Consider the following 18,941-nt stretch of genomic DNA (forward strand, 5'->3'; position numbering starts at 1 on the left):
AACAGTTTGGGGAACCACACTTGCCTCGGCCAGAAGGGTGCTACCAGAATGCAATCTGCATTGTCGTTCTCTATTTTGCACAACACCCTTGGTATGAGCGGGAATGGTGGAAACATATAGTGCAACCTGTGGGTCCACGTAAATTGGAAGGCATCCCCAATAGAGAGGGGGTCGCTCCCCGCCCTTGAACAAAATATCTGGGCCTTGGCGTTTGCTGACGTTGCAAACACATCTATGCTCGGTAGGCCCCACATTCGGAAGATCGGCCCAATGTACTTTGCGTTTAGTTCCCACTCATGGTCCAACATGTGCACCCTGCTCAGGGCATCTGCCCGAACATTGTCTGATCCCGCTACGTGTAATGCCCGAAGCATCACACCATTCTGGATCGCCCATTGCCAAATGAGCGTGGCCTCCCTGCAGAGAATCATAGATGCTGTGCCCCCTTGCTGGTTTAGGTAATACATGGCAGTCATGTTGTCCGTCTGCACCAACACCTGACGGTTTTGTAGAAGTGCTGCAAGGGACACAAGTGCAAAACGAATAGCTCTTAGTTCAAGAAAGTTAATATGCAGGTTTCTTTCCCTTTCTGACCATGCATCCTGTACGCACACAGCACCACAATAGGCACCCCATCCCTGCAGGGACACATCAGTGGTCACTGTAACCTCAGGATGCAGATAGCCAAACAGGGTCCCTTTAAACAAGTTGTCATCTGACAGCCACCAGTCAAGGGAGGATAGAATGACCCTAGGTATGGATAACTTGAGAGACGGAGGGTGGCGTATAGCATCGTACCTCCGCACAAATCAATTTTGAAGCGGATGCATACGCAGTCTCGCAAAGGGTACTACTGAGGTAGCGGCTGCCATATGACCCAGTAAGCATTGTATCATGCGCACAGATTGGAAACGATTTCTCTTGAACATGGAAACCAATCCCTTAAGAGACCTAGCTCTTTCCTGTGGAAGTAGTGCTATACCCTCAACTGAGTTTAATACTGCACCAATGTAAGAGACCTTACAGCTGGGTGCCAGTTTTGACTTATCCAAATTTACCAGCAGACCCAAACATTTGCATGTGCTCAGTACTAACTCTACAGCGTGCACAAGCCCAGCCTCAAAGTCTGCCACGATGAGCCAATCATCGAGGTAAGGAAAAATGGCACAGCCTTTCTTCCGAAGGAAAGACACCACAGGAGCCACACACTTGGTAAATACCCGTGGCGCCGTGGATAGGCCGAAGGGCAGTACTCTATAACGGAACACCCTTTGCTTGTAAACGAAGCCCAGATACTTTCTGTGCTCCTCTAGTATTCCAACATGGAAATAGGCGTCCTTCAAATCAAGGACAGCAAACCAATCCCCCTTCTTTAGCAAGGAAATTACAGTAGACAGTGTGACCATCTTAAACTTTGTCACCTTTAGAAAGGCATTGAGACCCCTTAAATCTAGAATGGGACGTAAACCCCCATCCTTTTTGGGGACCAGAAAGAAACGAGAAAAGAAGCCTTTCTCAGACTCCTCGTATGCCACCTCCTCCACAGCACCCTTGGCCAAGAGAGATATGATCTCATCCTCTAGCTCAGCCATGGTATTATTCACAGCCCTTAACGGTGAGATACACCTAGGCAGTTCAGTGAATTCCAGCCCGTATCCTTTGTTCACAATCGTTAAGACCCATGAGTCAGATGTTATTGACTCCCATTCAAATAGGAAAGGCTTCAGCCTGTCTGAGAAAGGGCTGTGACTGGTTCATCCCGTCAGAATTGCCTCCCTGCTCCTTGCGGATCTTTTTGCTGGGCAGGAGGCTGAGATGGACGGGGCTTGAAAGGCCTACGCCTCTTGGGTTGCAGCGGAGGAGTGTAATGGCGCTGAGTAGCAGGATAGTGCTGGAATTAAGGACGTTGCTGGTATCTTCCATGGTACTGGTACGGGTTGTACCTCGTAGGGTACCGTGGCTTAAAAGGAGACCTGTCTGCCGAGGTCACTCCCAACGACCGAGCCGTCTGCCTATCCTCCTCCTTCTTCAGCGCCTCATCCGTGGTGCTTGAGAAGAGGGAATCCCCTTCAAAGGGCAGATTTTCAATTTTGGTCTTCACCTCCTGCGGGAGAGCCGTCGACCGGAGCCAAGAGTGCCGTCTCAGGATCACTGCTGACGACATATCATGGGCCACAGTATCAGCTGCATGGCTCCCCGCATTCATCTGCTGCTTTGAAAGGCGAATGGCTTTGTTTTGCCGCAGGGACACCACCGCCTTCTTATCTGCAGGCAAGTCAGCGACATAAGACGTCAACTTCTCCCACAGGTACAGCTGATAGCCAGCCATGATGGTTTGGTAGTTGGCTATACGGAGGGCCCAGGCTGAGATGGAGTATTGGCGTCTGCCTAGGGCATCCATCTTCTTCCCCTCCTTGTCTGGCGGGACGGAAGAGGAACCTGACCGTCGGTGCTGGATCTCCTCAGCAATCAGGGATGAAGGTGGAGGATGTTTGACAAGCGATTGCCACGTGCCTTGCTTGATCTTGTACATCTGCTCAATCCGTTTTGATGTAGTCGGCAGATCCGAAGGCACCTTCCACACCTTCTCCACTATTTCCTCCACGCCCTCCAACATAAGGAAACCCACCGTAGCTGGGTTGTCACCATAGATGTGACACAGGAGCTTGTCCTTCGTCTTAGGCGTGGCCGAAGAGATATCAATCTCCAACGCCTTTGCCATATGGGCCATCTGGTCGGCGTAGATACGGAGATCCTCATAAGGGGAACTCGTACTGGGAGCCACATTGTCATCTGGAGACGGTTCCGACAAGGAATCAGAGCAATACTCGTAGTCAACAGCAGCCTCCTCCTCATCAGAAGCAGGAACCGACACCTCATCAGCTGGAAACGGTGGAGGTAGCCACTCACGCTGCCTGGATGTTGATGGCCTCGGATCCGAGGAGTCGTACCCAGCAGGAGCCCCCTTCCATTGGCAACGGTAAGCAGGTGGAATATAGGAGGCCTGCCGGTGTCGTGATGCCAAGGAACGCTCGGAACCGACGCTTTCCACATCAGAGAAAGGGAGCCGACTCCGAGTGGAGGAAGCTGGAGACGTGGACGAGCGCTCTCTGGGTGTGCGTCGGATCCGACGAGGGGCAGTCGGGCTCGGTTCCGGTGACGGGGAACGATGCTCACTCGAGACCACGACATACACACCCGGATCCGGTACTTCCTCCGGAGCAGAACGGTCTGGTGAGTTCAGATGAGGGGAAGGCGTACGTGGAGATACTAGCACCACCTCATCAGCAGACTTGCGCCATGGGGACCGAGAGTGCCGATGTTTGGACTTCTTCGGCCTCTTCGACGGCGGCTCCGAGCTGGCTCTCGGATCCGACGCCCTCTTGGTGGAAGACTTCTTGCCAGCGGCGTGTGGTCTCGGAACCGCAGTAGCCTTCGGATCCGGCATCGGAGTTGACAGGCAGGTAGGATCCGACACCATCGGATCCGATCCCGAAACGGACTTCTTCAGATCCGACTTCGACGACGCCTTTTCTCTCGGCGATTTTGGAGACATCGCCACTTGTGAACCCGCTTTTGATACTGCTATACTCACCGGCCGAGATGTCGACACCGACTTAGCAGAGGCCACAGAGCCCGCTCGTGAATGCCGTTCGGCCGAGGAGCTAAGGGCAGCCTTTGGGGAGGACAACGGAGTTTTTCCCGCCACCGAAGAGGGTCTGGGAGTCTCATCTCCATCCAACACTTTCTGCCACAGCGATGCCTTCAAGCATGCAGACCTCTCCTGTCTGGCCTTATGGGTAAACTTCTGGCAGATCTTACACGTTGGGACAATATGACCCTCCCCAAGGCAAAAAAGGCACAGATCATGCCCATCTGTTTGGGCCATCTTCATCCGGCACTGAGCACAGTGCTTGAATAAGGCCTTAGAGGCCATGTTTAAGGGGTTCAGCAACACACGTCGTCGAATAACAGTCCGAGTCAATACACACCGAGTCCAAAATCTGTCCAAATCAGTCAGAAGAAGAGTAAGTCAAGTCCGAAATCCAAGTCAGTACCGAAATAATCAATCATGAAGTAAGCAATCACTATAAAGCATGGAGCTGCAAAGCAGACGTTCCCTTCTAGCGGCGGCAAGAAGAGAACGGAGGGAAGGGGCCGTTGGTCGCTGTTGGGACATGTGACTGTTTTGGGCAGGAAACAGTCGCTGAGGTGCGCACCCAACGGCCCCTTTAGAGCTGAGGAAAGCGATGAAAAATCTTCCGGCGGCTGGCCTGCACCTGCGCAGTCCCATGTGTGGAGGCACAGAAGAACGAAGATGAATAAGAATGTTCTTCAGTGCCCAGAAAACTCTTAAGAGCACAGAAAAATGTATCCCTGTCATTTGGAAAAATTCTGAGTTTAAGAGTGAAAGAAAATCCAAACAAAATAAATGGTGCCAGCTTTAGAACTGGATTTGGATTGTCTATCTACAGCCTGATCTATAAAGTGTTGCAATAGTTGAGATACATAGGCAGCAAGCTTTATGTATTTTAGTCAGGCAGACTTTAGCTAGCAGTAAAAGAGTTTGTTTTCATGTCTGTTGCCTGAATTTGAATAATTTATGCTTAGCAACACTCTGTAATCAATAAACTGAGGAGATTTTATTTAAGCCTCTGTCTGTATTCATATATTGCACGTGGGTACAACCTCAGAGGACCCAGAGACTGAAAAATCTCACAAATAAATGAAGAGGTGCCTTTCTTCTGCCTAAGGGGTCTGATAACGGCCTATTTCTGGCTGTTATCAGCACCCAGAAATAGGAGGGGGGCTGGTTCACTCACCCTCTTTCAGTGTTAGTGCTCAGTGCTCCCTCAGTATTACTCTCTCTGCCTCTCCCACTACCAAAGTGTCAGTACTGTGCATTATAAGTATGCATGTCAGAGATCGCTGAAGCTGAGTCCTGAGCTGCATGCCCTACATACTGGATTAGTGGTATCTTGGGTGGGGTTTATGTGGTCCTCTGGGCTGAGCGGAGGGGGCTGTTACTGGGTGTGAGGGAGGGAATTTGGCCACCTCTGGGGAGGGGGGTGTTTGCCTACAACTGTAGTCGGCACCCTGCATTATATTGGGGATTGTGGGTGTGGGTGTGCTAGCAAGTGGGGGGGTGGCGTTTTGCTTTTACCATTGTATGGGTGCTTATAGGCTGCTCTGTGGTTTTTGCTGATGTAACTTGTTGCCAGGCTGGTGAGGTTTAGGGAGCTGACTAATTCCTGCCATGCCCTTGGGCCTGCCCCTTTCTCCACCAGCATAATGATATATGCTGGTGCTGCTGTGGCAGTCTGTGCCAGTGTATCTCAGGGATATTTCAGTATAGCACCCTATCGGCTGCCTGTGTGCTTTTGTCTCCTCAGGATTCTGCCACAAACTACTTAAAAATCTAACTGGCCTTAGGTCATCTAATTTCATTCCAAATGTACAATTTCTTCTTGGCTTTCTGAATGAGAAAACAATACCAGTATAACCAACGACCATTAACCTGACAAAAATTTACAAAATATTTCAAGAAATGCGGACTTTGCTTTTTTGTCATGTTTTATTCCTGTGTAACATACCATTAAAAATGTTTCCAGATTATGAAACTTTGAAAAATTATCTTTAAAATGATGAAGAGTATGGAAATTGTATATGAAAATAAGAAAAAAAATGATCTGCATGAATCTTTTTTTAATAGCTTGCTTTTAACATTGTGGCATTTTACCTCAAGCAGGACTTTGAGGTGGTGTGGAAATATCCTAAATAAATAAATAAACTTCGTGATCCCTGGGATAGTTTGGCATACTGTATTGTTTTAATTAATTTTAGTAACTTTTGATTAAATAAATAAATAAATATGTTGACATTTCCACGGCCTTATCTGCTCATTAAATGATTTAATTTGTTTTTTTAAGTTAAAGTATCTTTTGTCTGCTACATGATCATCATTAAATAAAATATTTTAATTTAAATATTGCACAGAAGCCTAATTTCTTTTGAATGGTCTTTTCAATACAAACAATGTTTGCAAGAAGCATAATGTTGATACCTTGCACAGATAGTAGTTTCTGCCAAGAGACAGGATTCAAAACACTGGTGGCAGTGTTTGGCATGTGTACAAGGGCTTTCCAGTTTCTTTCTTCTGACATTAGTTCCCCATGTTATTGCCTCCAAAGCTGAATTTCATGAGGCATGAAATGCTATCAACAAAAGGAAAGTCAGTCACCACCATTGTGTACATGTCAAAGTTCTTTGCATCTGCTCACGGGCCTTTGTATCATGGCCAGTAAATAATTACATAGCATTGTAGAAGAATGGTCATAATCATGTTTAATATTTGTTAATCCAATAATTATTAACTCATGGACTCATACTGGATGTATAAAAATATGAGCTTGAAACATAAATGTGATGGCTTCCCAGCCTGTGTGTATTGCTATACACATACCACATATGTGTATTGTGAGACTGTATAGATTGCTACCTTTACTAATGCATTAATATTTCAGGTTTTCCATATTGAGTTCTTCTGTGAATTATGGTGAAATGGGAGTGCTCAAGTTTGCTTATTACGCCTGTCCTATTCTACCACCTCTTAAACTACCAGACATCAATATCTTCTGTGGATCTTACTGTTAAACAGCTCAGTAAAAAGTTTATAGAAGATCATGCTGATGTGTAGATTGCAAACTCAAAAGACATTATGAATAATACTGTCTTTATTTCTACAGTGGGAGCCAAGAAGAAAGGTTTGCTCCCGGGTGGAACAGGGACTATTCTCCTCCCCTTGATAGTCTTGCTCAAGAAAGACACTCTGGCAACTACTCTGGCAGAGAATCACTTCCTTTTGATATCCAGGGACTCCCAGGCATCCTCAATCCTCAGTTTGCCAACAGAGAGGAACCTGCTTTCAGCTATGGAGGTAGAGATGGATCACATAGTGACTTCAGAGGTGGGGAGGGCCACTTACATGATTATGGAGGCAGAGATTATCTGTCTTCTGACTTCCAGAATAGAGATGATTCACATTTGGACTTCAGAGGTAGAGTGCCACTCCTTCCGGACTTTAGAGGCAGGGATATGTATCCGGGAGATTTCCAAGATAGGGAAGGGCAGTCTGTGGAATATAGTGGAGGAGAAGTTCCTCCCATGGAATATAGGAATAGGGATGCATTCCATATGAATTACAGGGATAGAGAAACTCATACTATGAACTACAGGGGCAGAGAGGATGCTTCACCAGATTTTCATGGTAGGGGAGCATTTGATTTAGATTTGAGAAGCAGAGATGGATCTCATTCACACTTCAGGGCAAGAGAATTGCCTGAGCAGGATTACCGGGGCAGAGAGCAGCCATATTCTGATTTTAGGAAAAGAGAAATGCCTGATATGGACTTGAGGGGTATGGGCACAGCAGACCTAGACTTCAGAGACAGAGATGCGTCCCGTTCAAATTTCAGAAATAGGCCAAAATCTCAGGCCGATCAAGATTTTAGGGGCAGGGATGTGCCACCTACTCTAGATTTCACAGACAGAGAGATGCCTGCTGTGGACCCTGATGGTGTAGATTACCAGCACAGTCAGCCTATAGTATCTGCAACAGATAGAGAATGCAAGGTTGAAGATACTGTACTTGGTAGGGAAAGGTCTTCCTTTGTTCCAAAAGAGAAGTTTCCACATTCAGAGCCAAGGACTGGAGAAGACGAATCACAAGAACAGAATCTTGAGACTGACTCTTCACAAGATTTCCAAAGTAGCTGTGGTCCCCTTCCTGTTCTTCAGGACCAAGATAATCCACCTCAAGTCTTTGCTAGCAATCAGGAGTTTTCTGGGAGTGAACAGCAAATACCTGAAACTTCTGGTCTTGTACTGAAGGAAAAAGGTGACTTGGACTTCCTTGGAAGGCAGGATACAGACTACAGGGGCATTGAGTATCGAGATGTAGATCATCGGCTGCCAGGAAGTCAACTCTTTGAGTATGGACATGGCAAGTCATTTGCAGAAGGAAAATCTAACAAAGATTCTCAGCCAGATCTTCAGGTATGTGACTTGTTGGAAATCTTGTGCCTAAAAGCATGTATGCCAAATCTTTTGGAGAAGGTGTAGTATCATTTTGTTTAGCTAATAGCCTCATATATTAGTCTTCTAAACATTGATACATTCTTCCCAACTCGTTAAAGTATTCAAAAGATGTTCTGTAATTTTGAGCCTTTTTCAGAAAGCCTCTTCATTTTCCATTTTCTCAAATCATGTAGCTGTGTTTTGCTTCATTGAAATTGCAATTATTTAAATAGTTTACACGGAATTTTGAGTTTGAACTTCTCTAGGACCTAAAAACTTGTGAAAACTGGTTCTAAATCATAGCATTTCTAGTGAACAGTGTTGTCTTTAAATCATTATGTTCTACTTCTCTGTCATTATAAAAGTTCTCTTAAATTTGTATCTTGAAGGACCAAGATTACAGGCCGGGTGCCAAAGATATGAAACCAAGCAAGCTGATTCGACTAGGAGGAGTTCCTGAAACTGCCACTAAAGATGATGTAAGTGACTGGTAACCTGTATCTGAAGTTCCTCTAACATGTTTAGAAACATTTGATTTTATATTGTGTATTGACAGTTCTTTCCACATGGACATACTTCAATATAGTTAAGTTTCTTTTTTGTTTAGCCATGTGCTAACAGTCTAGTTTTAAGTATCTGTTGAAGAACATCTGCCTTGCTATGTCAGCAAAATCATCGTGTATGCTTTCTAATATAAAGCCCACCAAGTTTCTTAAAGGGTATTTTTGGTGGCTGTACTAAATCTCCACTGTGTAATGTCTGCTACTGTGTATGACAATTATAATGATGTGTATCAATGAGATACTGCTATGAAAAAGAGTTTTTTAAATAAACCAAAAAATGCATAAATCATAAGAAGAATGATAATAGAACATGAGATACAAAATCAACTAGAGCAAGATACAGTGTCAACAACCGGTAGCCAGTAACTTTCCTGTTTCAAGAAGAAATCTTTATCGGGTTCAATTAAATATCTTACTTCTAAATAGTTATCTACAACGTACAATGCACAGTCAGATTTTTCAGAAGGGAGTGAGTTGCATACTAAGTATGGTTCTCATAGAGGAACTGAAAGAATAACAGTGAGTCTCCACAAAAACCAAAGCATACACAGAAGGAAGCATCTTTAATAAAATCACAATAATTACCACCAAATTAAAAAATATACAAATAAATTGTGCATTAAACAAAGGAAAATATTGTTGTGCCTATAAACATTAAAAAACCCACTTTCCACTACCATTCTTGTTATGATTGATGCACAGTTTTTGGTTTATTAAAAAAACTCTTTTTCTTAGCAATATTTCATTGATACGCATGATTGCAATAGGCGGCATACGCAGTAGCAGACATTATATAGTGGAGATTTAGTACATCTATCAAAAACATCCTTCAAGAAACTTGATGGGCTTTATATTTGCTCATACATGATGATTTTGATTCAATTGGCTCTTTTCACACTGTAGTCCATTGTTGTGACTTGCTATATCAGCAAGGCACCGTACTCTTTTAATATCTCCCAAAGTACTTTCTGATGTGAGGATTGTAGTCCATATTCATGATTTGGCTTTTAGAAACACTGAGCCAAGTGCCAGTTACAATTTGCACTGAATTTTTATCTAGAACTCACAAATGGCAGTCACAGAAATTTTGACCTGATTTGGCTAGGAGGACAGTAGGAGCGCTAGCTTGTGAGTCGTGTTGGTGGTCACTTATCAATTGCCTTAAATTTATGTGCTGCCCAGTAATTTCCATTTACCTTACAGCTGGAAAATACGAACTGCACTTTGAAAAGAAAAAATGCCCTCCTAGCTTTCCTAAAGCTATGGGATCAATATATCAACTTAAAGATTCAGTATTATTGATGGTAAAGCTCTCTGAAACTCTGAGGCTTTTGGTGTCATGGAGCATTCTTATAGTTATGTCTAGTAACTTGCATCAGAATATTCTGATGTAGTAATCGTTAATTTTTATTTATTTATATTATTTATAGTCTACCTTTTACACTGAAGCTCAAGGTGGATTACACAGTGTAAGTCAGTACAGTCAATAAGATGGGACATCTAAGTCTTTGATATATGCAGAGCACATCAGACTTAAACAAATGCAAATATAAATGCAGTCTGTTTAAAGCATTCTGCTTCAACAGGAAAAAATCCTAAATAACTACTGTGTTTCAGTTTTGTTTAATTATAGCACTTCGATCATGTAACTGAAAGTCTGAGACCACCAGCATGCTTTTCTTCTAGTGTTTCCTTCTCAATTTTATTCACAAAAAAGGTCATGTTAATCTTTGGATTGAAGTGAAGAAAAACGAGCACTTCTATTCATTTTCATGTGGGAACATTGCTGGGTGTAATCTAGATTTTGATGCTTACCTTGATATGTTTCTGTAGATACTCAATGCTTTCCAAGCATGTGATGGGACACCAGTAAGGAACCTGCGCCTGAAAGATTATACTTCAGGTGAGAACTTCTGTAATGTTTTTCTCAGGTGATTTTTACATGTAAAGCTCTAAAAGTTTATACAAGGGCTTGGATCCAGTGGGGAGGTTCTGTGAACAGATTTCTGCCTTCAGAGCGCAACTTCCTTGCATCTCTCTTTCCACTGCTCAAAACACCCCCAATATGCTGTTTCTGCCCTCAGTACAGCATGTTGGGGTGTTTGGGGCTGCAGGGAGATGGGGGGAGGCAAGAAGGTTGTGCTTTCTGGACAGAAATTCTTCCATTCATGGAAACATTGGTGGATCCAAGTCCAGGTATGAATGTTGCCTTGTAATTATACCTTCTTGCTCACATCTTAACTAAAAATGTAAATACTTTTTGGATCATCTCTATCCTCTTGCCTTCTCCAGGATTGATAAGTTCAGGCACAAGCTTGGCAGATCAGCCACCTATGCTACTTTTATATTAGCTGGGGGGTTAGACTCCCATGAAAGAAAATAACTAGACTGCTCTAAGGAGGCCTTCCAAAGCTGACAGTGGCTTGTTTTCAGTGGATGTTAAATCCTTTAATTGGGCAAGGTTTTGTCTTAGCCCTGAGACAGTTGCTCTACAGTGACTTTTCTTGAGATCTCACAGCAGCACAAGGTGACATTTTTTAAAGCATCACCAGTTGCTGATAACTATCTGTAAAATGGAAGTCAATGGAAAGCTTTCTATGCTTTTGTGATCCTCAGATTTCTGTATTGGGTGGCCTTTTTCATTTCAGAGGATGGCTTGTTTATAGTTCCTTATCTTCATGTTCGTGTTCCTGACTGGTATTCAGATGAATTTGTCAGTGGCAAAAGGCAACTTTTGATGATTTCTCCAGATTAGGAGAAAAGTTCAAGGGAGATCATATGTTCAGCACCTGTTTGTTGCCTTATATACAGCATTATTGGGTATAACATTAATAGAGAGGCAGATTTGTTCATATATAGGTTGTACAGTTTCTTACATTTGTGATATTAATAGATTTCTTCTATGAAGCTTTGAACTGAAATATCCTAAGAAGTGGAGCCTTTAATAAGTTTCAGAGAAGTGTTTTTTGGAAATAGAGACTTTGTTGAGTAGAGGCTTAATTCTGAATAGAGTTGTGCCACAGTGGTGCAGTGTGATGCAATAACTACTGGGGTGTCTTCAGTGTTTCTTGAATGCAGGTGTACATACACGAGTTGTTAATTGTAGTGAAAATGGAACTCTAGTTCAAAAGGACCTTTAGTAAATCAGTAGCAAAATAGAATTAAAATAGTGAAACTTCTTAAGATGACATTGTAAATCCTTACTAAGCAGGTGTATATCTGTCAGTATTTAGTTACTTGGATCCAAAGAGTCCTGTGGGCAATCTGCTTGCCCACAGGGGTTGCTGGTTTTAAGCCTTTTGATTGCAGTCCTTTGGGCTGCATCATTTGCTGCTCCATATGGCCCCTCAACTTCAGGAGCAACTTCTCAGGAAACGAGGGGTTTGGGTGAAAGTGGCAGGAGTTCCAGTGTAGACATCGAACACAGCATAACCGTTTGTACCATAGCCAATATATTAAAATGTGGGGAGAGTCTTACATTCAAGCGCATACACTTGGTACAGTATATTTGCCTCCAGTCCCAATCATCTATACATTTAGAGAAGCGACTCTAAAGCCTGTAGTAAGTTCACCAACATCTTCTGATTGGAGAATGAGAAACTGCTGAATATGTGCAAGCCCATCTGTCAGATTATTTGGTTTTGCATCAAACAAAATTAAGACACCCTATCCATTTTTGTAATGTGTCAGAAAAGTCAAGATATAAATGACAATGTAAGTTCAAGGAACATCTAGATTTTGAAGCTAGAGAATTTTATTTGAGGCTATTTTAGCATTTATTTTAAGACCCGTGTCTGAATATTTATTGAATGCTTAAATAAACCAAACTATTTGAATAGCTGCTTCCTCATGCAGTATCAAACGTTTTGGAATTCCAGGCAACTGAAAACAGTGTGAGATGTATTACAGCTAGAATTTTGGTTTTGTGCTGATAATTGGAAAGCTTTTCAGAGGAGAACAGCCATGAAGGGGAGAGTATAGATGAAACTGCCTTTGTATTGAGTTGATGAATGAGAGTATCTGGAGAACCAAAAGAAGTTCATCCAGATCTGGAAGACTGTTATGGAAAACACACAAGGAAAAGTTCTGTGAAGCGGAACTGGAGGAACAGTTGAAATGACAAGGAAGTATGGCTTGTAGAGTAATAGCAGTAAAGCCTCACTAGGGCTATTTTATACAAACAATCCTACACATGTTTAAGTTATTGTGTGTACACATACTGGAAAAATTACACACTTTGTTTTTCTGAGTATGCATGTGCTGGGATGTCATGAAGAATCTTGGGTTGAATCCAGTGGAAAATATCTGCTGATGAAAGATGGAGTTGTTGATTTTTAATGCCCCTCCCCCTTCCTAGGGATCTCTGTCTCCCGAGAGTAGCGTTTCTGGGGACATTTCAGGCTGTAGCAGGAGGGTGAGGCAAAAAAAGTTCTACTTCACTATTAGAAATTCAGAAGGAATTTATTGCAGGGTACAGCTCCTTGGTTTGCCAGTGAATTGATATACAGTGATTTCCGCAAAAGTCACACAAAATGACTTGCATAAAGATTTGAAAAATTTGTATGTGGAAGTGCATTTTATACAGGAAAACTGTAATATACGAAGAGACCCTTGTGGTGTTCTTAAAATTAAAGCTGGTTAAGATTTATACTCCTCCTGTCCCCAGTTAAATTGGAGAGATTTGTTAGCGATTTCTGGTTTTATTCAGGATTTGCAACTGTGTTCATGTAACTCAAGAAATGAACACCTGAGTACCCAATGCACTTTATTCTAGGGCCATTATGTGGTAAAGTAAACACTTTGGCTGTAGTGGCAGAAGAATACTCCTTGTTTCCAAAGTTAGGAAGTTGCTGTGGAGGGGGGAGAGGATACAAAGCAAATAGATTGAATGATGCTAGAAAAATAGCATTGAAGTTAATCATGTGGGAAATAAAATTTGTTTTCTTTGAATCTCAAACCTGTGTGTGAAGACTCTTCCTTCAGTCCCTCATTTTAATTGTGATGGAAACTTTTTTTGCCTACCTTGCTTATCTCAGCTTAATTTCTCACAGCAAATAGTTAAACATGGTTTTCTCAAGAGGTCAGGTGCATGATGATCCCTAATACCCTCATTTTTTTGATGAGTTTGTAGCCTGATGAGAACATGTAGCCTGATAGCTATCATGCACTGAACCTCTTCAAACATCAGTTGGTTTCCTTCAATTGGTAACTGTATGTCTGAGCATTATAAAAATAAAAAAATATGAATCTGTTCTCTTTGACAATATGAAGTATGACACTGTGCTCATTATTATGATGAGCATAACTAATTTTATCTAACCACATTTCATGTGTATTTAATACAGATCGTTTTGTGATTTGACTAGATAGAATCTTCTTTGCCAGGTGCATCCATCTTCATTGGCAACCTAGTTCAGCTAAGATGATGTCTGGATGAGCTAAAGGAGGACTTGTCCTGATGCTAGATAGTAGATTAGTATCGATCTGATGTTTATTATTTTAGTGAATAATATTTGTTTGATATAATAGTTAACCTTTTGAGGGTTTTGTTTTGCAGGCTTGTACCCGAGGTACTAAGTTTTAAGATTCCCATTTCCCTCTGTGGGGTATAAGTCAAAAAGACCTTTCATTATCAAGCTGGGGGTTCTGGGTTGTGATGGGCTTCCTCTTATTGCTGTTTGACATTTGTGCTCCCCATAGCTCAAATCTACCATATTGAGATCATATGGTAGCCTAATTTTGATTATTGGATAGTATATTGTAAATTGGTATTTATGTGGTGCCATCCTTTGCTTGTTCCACTTTATCTGGAGCTGGAACTACCCCTTCCATTGCTTTTGCCACAGAAATTGCCATGTTCATTGTCGGTCTTCTGTGCAGCCCCACATGGGACTGTGCATGTGCAGGCCTGCCAATCGGTAGGTTCTGTATGGGGTTGCCAGCTCCAAGTTGGAAAATTCCTGGAGATCTAGGGGGTGAAACCTGGAGAAAGTGGGGTTTGGGGAGGGAAAGGACCTTGGTATGGCATAATTCCATAGAGTCCATCCCCCAAAGTAGCCATTTTCTCCAGGTAAACTGATCTCTGTGGCCTGGAGACCAGTTGTAATTCCGGGAGATCTCCAGCCACTACCTGGAGGCTGGCAACTCTAGTTCTGCAGCTTGAAATCTGTAGAGGGGGCACTTTCCCCTTCCTGCCCAAACAACCTGCGCTCTGGGAGAGATGGCACCCCAACCCTTGGTTTCTCTTTTGCCACCAGTTGGAGAGGATTGACTGTAGTGAGCTCCTCTGCTCTTCTTTGTCAGGCCTTCTTCATGCGCACTGTTTCATCTGAGGATGAAGAAGAAAGAGAAGACTTGTAAGATCATGGCTGATAAAGCTTTATTTAAAAAGCACATGCAGTGCAGCACTAAAATAACCAAGACAGATGGTCAGTCTCTTGCCTAATCTGTCTGGGAGAAGGGTATAATGTTGGCACCTGCCATGTTTGCAGGTTGTTGTATATCAATGTTTCTCATTTGGCAGTGTAAAACACATATACAAATTGGCCTCCATCACTGGTGAAGCGAGGTATGCTTCACCCAGAGCCCTAATAAAACACAGCTTTTTTGTATGTTTCCTTTCAGGAGTGACTCGGCAATCTCAAATGAATCCTCCTGAATTGTGGGTTTGTGGCCACGTGGTGGTGTCATCACAGGAAGAGAGGACTTGATGCCATTTTTATGCAACATTGTTTGTAATAGGGCTTGTGTTTGAAGTTCAAGGAACTTACTGTGGAATAGCCTGGCAACCAATGCTATTTTATCTAACGTGGGCAAGGGCAGTAGTTCTCCAACCAGAGCTGAATTCTTTGGCTGCACAATTGACTGCATACTATAGTAGAATTATTTTTCCTCAGGAAAACATTGTCTGGCTGCTGTCAACTAACAAAAATTATGTGATTGAGAACTTTAAAATGATTGGCAGTCCTCATGCCATTGTAAAGAAACTGTCCAAACTTTATGATTTGTCTGATAAGCAGAACCGTATAATATTTGTTTTTTCAAAGCTTAAGGGGAGTATCCGTTTCAGATAAATAACAAAGCATTTCCAATAGCAATTTTTTAAAAAGTGGTTGATTGGCAATACTAGCCTGCTATTGCCAAAAGGTCAGAGTATACAAGTTAGTCCTGCCTGTTTTAGTTTCTAACCTTTTTGTTTTGATTAAAATATCACAGTTAAAGAGCTGAAACACATCTCATCCAGAAGGGTTTTTTAGCCCTTGTACATCTGTCACAGTGTGTTTGGGTGAGGAATAGGGATTGCTGACGAATCACTGGATTACAAGCAGCCTCTCATGTATGAAAACTGTACTCTCTATTGTACCTTTCCTGAACAATTTTTCAAAACTCCTGGACACTTTCCAATAATTACTGAATTTATGTTTGCTTGTCTCATTAGCTTTCAATACTTTATACATAACCTAAGCACATACTAATTTAGTATGGCTGTATGTATGTTCACTTGTCTCATTAGCTTCCAATACCTTATACATAACCCAAGCACATACTAATTTAGTATGACTGTATGTATTTTGCTGTTTTCTCATTTGCTTTGGGATGCTTTTATGATTTATAGCCTTACATGCACTGTTTTTAATAAAGCTGAACTTTATCTGCTAGTAAGAGTCTGTGGTCTTTTTATTCCTTGTGTGGTTATAATTTTGGATTATGACATTGCCCATTTAGGGAGGAAAAACTGCTTGTTTTTCAAGTTTTTTGTAACTATTAAAGTTCTTACGGATAGTTCCCGTATATAATGGCTGTGCAGGCTTTAGCACCCTTGTTGCTTTTATAGTTTGTTTGAATGAGTATGAGTTAAAAATAACTGATCACAGTATAAGGGTAAAAAGAATTTGTGATTGTAGTACACAGTGTTGCAAGAACAATTCTAGTTGATTTCTTTTATATTCTGAATGTGATTAGTATTTTCCCTACTTTATAAAGAGATCATTTTAGTTTTCTTAATGAGACCTATTTTCTTCCTTTTAGTTGTGTATCATTGCTAACAGATTAAACTAGTGTTAACTGATCCTCATTGCTGTTTTGCAACTAGAAATAGGAACTGAGATTTGGAAGATGCAGAGGAGCTTCTGGGTGGGGTAGAGGCATCCGATGCAGCTGTGCCCATCTTTTTATTCCCTCATGCGATTCTAGCAAAGGGGATTAAGTAACTATTGCTGCGGTTTCCATCTATATATGAAATTATGCAGTGGGCTGACTTGGATGTTCCATGTATGAATGGTATGGAAGTGGTTGGTTTCTCAAAGACTGGATCCCTTGTTTTTTTCAGCAATGTTTAGATGAAACATAACTGGATCCCTTGGTACTGGCATTGTTATTTCCTATGTGCTTTGTCAGTCCCATGTGTCTTTTTCATCTGGATGCTGGCAGAATATTATGGAATCTAGCTACTGCAAAACAATTCACACTTCACTTCTAACTGATTAATTAGGCCTGTGGCATGTTTAGGTGGTTATTGATCTATATGTAGAGACCTTCACTCATAATCCATTGCATGATTGCATCACTTGACACCGGACAGAGTTTTGCTGAGGAGGGTAGGAAAGAATCATTGTGATGTAGTGGCTGAGCTTGGAGGGAGGAAATACAGGTTGGCCATATGTTCAGTGAGTGGCTTTCTGCAGAATTTTTCAGTGTGTAGTGGTTCGAGAGTTTGAATAGGTTCTGTGAGAACCAGGTTCAAATCCTCACTCTGCCTTGGAAGCTCACTGGATGACCTTGGGCCAGTCATACTCCTCTAGCCTAATCTACTGTTTGTTTTGGGGATAAAGTGGAGGAGAGAATTATGTAAGCCAGCCTGAGTCCTTATTGGGAAGAAAAGCGGGATATAAAAGAAATAAAAGGGAAAAAAGAGTGGCATTACATAGTTTGGTCACAGGAGATAAGCCTTGACCATTTTTAGTTCTCTGTATAATGTCTGTAATGTGTAGGTCTGCTCAAAGTTTTATACGTTTCTCTTAAAAACCCACTAATGTTCAAATAGGAGGGACCACAAGTATGGTTTGTGCAGGCTTATAGCAATTGTGTGACTCCTGCCATTTAATATAGCACTTCTTTACCTTCCTTCCATGAGTTAGTGATTACAACTTACTGATATTTTGTCATCATTGTGTTTTGTTACCATTGTTTCTTGTGTTTTAATGGCTTGTGTTTTAATATTGTAGTTTTTAATTGAAAGCCACCCTGAACAGGACTCTGAAGAGGTGATGTAGAAATATTCTAAGTAAATCAATTTTAGATGTGCCATTGTACATAATGAATAGGTTAGGAATGGATTATTAGGTATATGTTCCTAATCTGTTGTTTCACACTTTGAAGCAAATTTTCAATCCAGTATATTCAGAGTCCAGTAAATATATTGGATCTGAACAGTTTCCAGGTTTTTATTCAATCAAATATACTTTGTGGCTTTTACCAAGCCACTATCAGCCTTAATTGCCTGTATGTAAAACATGAAAATAAACATTTTTACAGTAGCAACTTCTGGCCACCTGTTCTATAATAAATGTGGCAAATATTTACAGATCTGTGCAGACTTCTTCCAGTTCTTTCCTAACTCTAGCTCTATTTATTATATGGGGGGGGGGGGCAGCACACATGATTAATTGTCTTTTGCAAAGACATTTCAGATGCATAGGGGTTCCACAATAGGAATTGCTAGATGATATGTAACTAAATCTGCTAAATTGATTACATCATAGTCTCATTGAGCTTGGAAAGTGTTCCCTCTGCAAATTTCTTTCTGAGTAAATTAAAAGATTGATGCCACCAAATGCTGTCGGCAAACTTAAATATTACGGCTGACTTGGATACCATCAAATGCCATCCCTCTATTTTAACTCTTTCCTACTCTCATGGTGTTGGGGTTGCCTATGTTGTGACAATCATTTATATTACTCTGCCAACCAGAGTCAGTGATATAGTGTGTATGTATGTTTATGTAGTGGTCGCAAGGAAACATAATGACATAATATCAGAATGTAAGATTTGTTCTATATTATTGGAAGAAGGGTAGAACTTGGCCTAATGCTGTTTTTGTTATTTCCATGACACCCATAATTTGTAGTTCCTCCTTAAGTTTTGGAAAAGATAGTATAAGCACAGCCTTTTCAAACCAGTTTAATGCCAGTTCATTTCTGGAGTGATTTCATGTCATCACAAGGCAGTTATCCCTTGATAATCACAGCTAGATAAATAAGTATGTGTCACTAAAGATTTCTGGCTTTTTCAAAATAAACAAGC

At 41.7% G+C, this 18,941-nt stretch overlaps 1 protein-coding gene across 1 annotated transcript in view; it reads left to right on the plus strand.

Annotated features, from left to right (window-relative positions):
* The window catches only part of RBM6 (RNA binding motif protein 6), a 90,437-nt gene that overhangs the window by 9,548 nt on the left and 61,948 nt on the right, over nt 1-18,941 (plus strand). The window contains exons 3-5 of the mRNA XM_054977037.1: nt 6,747-8,055; nt 8,466-8,555; nt 10,473-10,542. Coding sequence (XP_054833012.1) covers nt 6,747-8,055; nt 8,466-8,555; nt 10,473-10,542 — 1,469 coding nt within the window. The remainder of the gene's footprint in view (nt 1-6,746; nt 8,056-8,465; nt 8,556-10,472; nt 10,543-18,941) is intronic.

This window comes from Eublepharis macularius, chromosome 4, assembly GCF_028583425.1.
Source record: "Eublepharis macularius isolate TG4126 chromosome 4, MPM_Emac_v1.0, whole genome shotgun sequence".
Classification (NCBI taxonomy): Eukaryota; Metazoa; Chordata; class Lepidosauria; order Squamata; family Eublepharidae; genus Eublepharis; species Eublepharis macularius.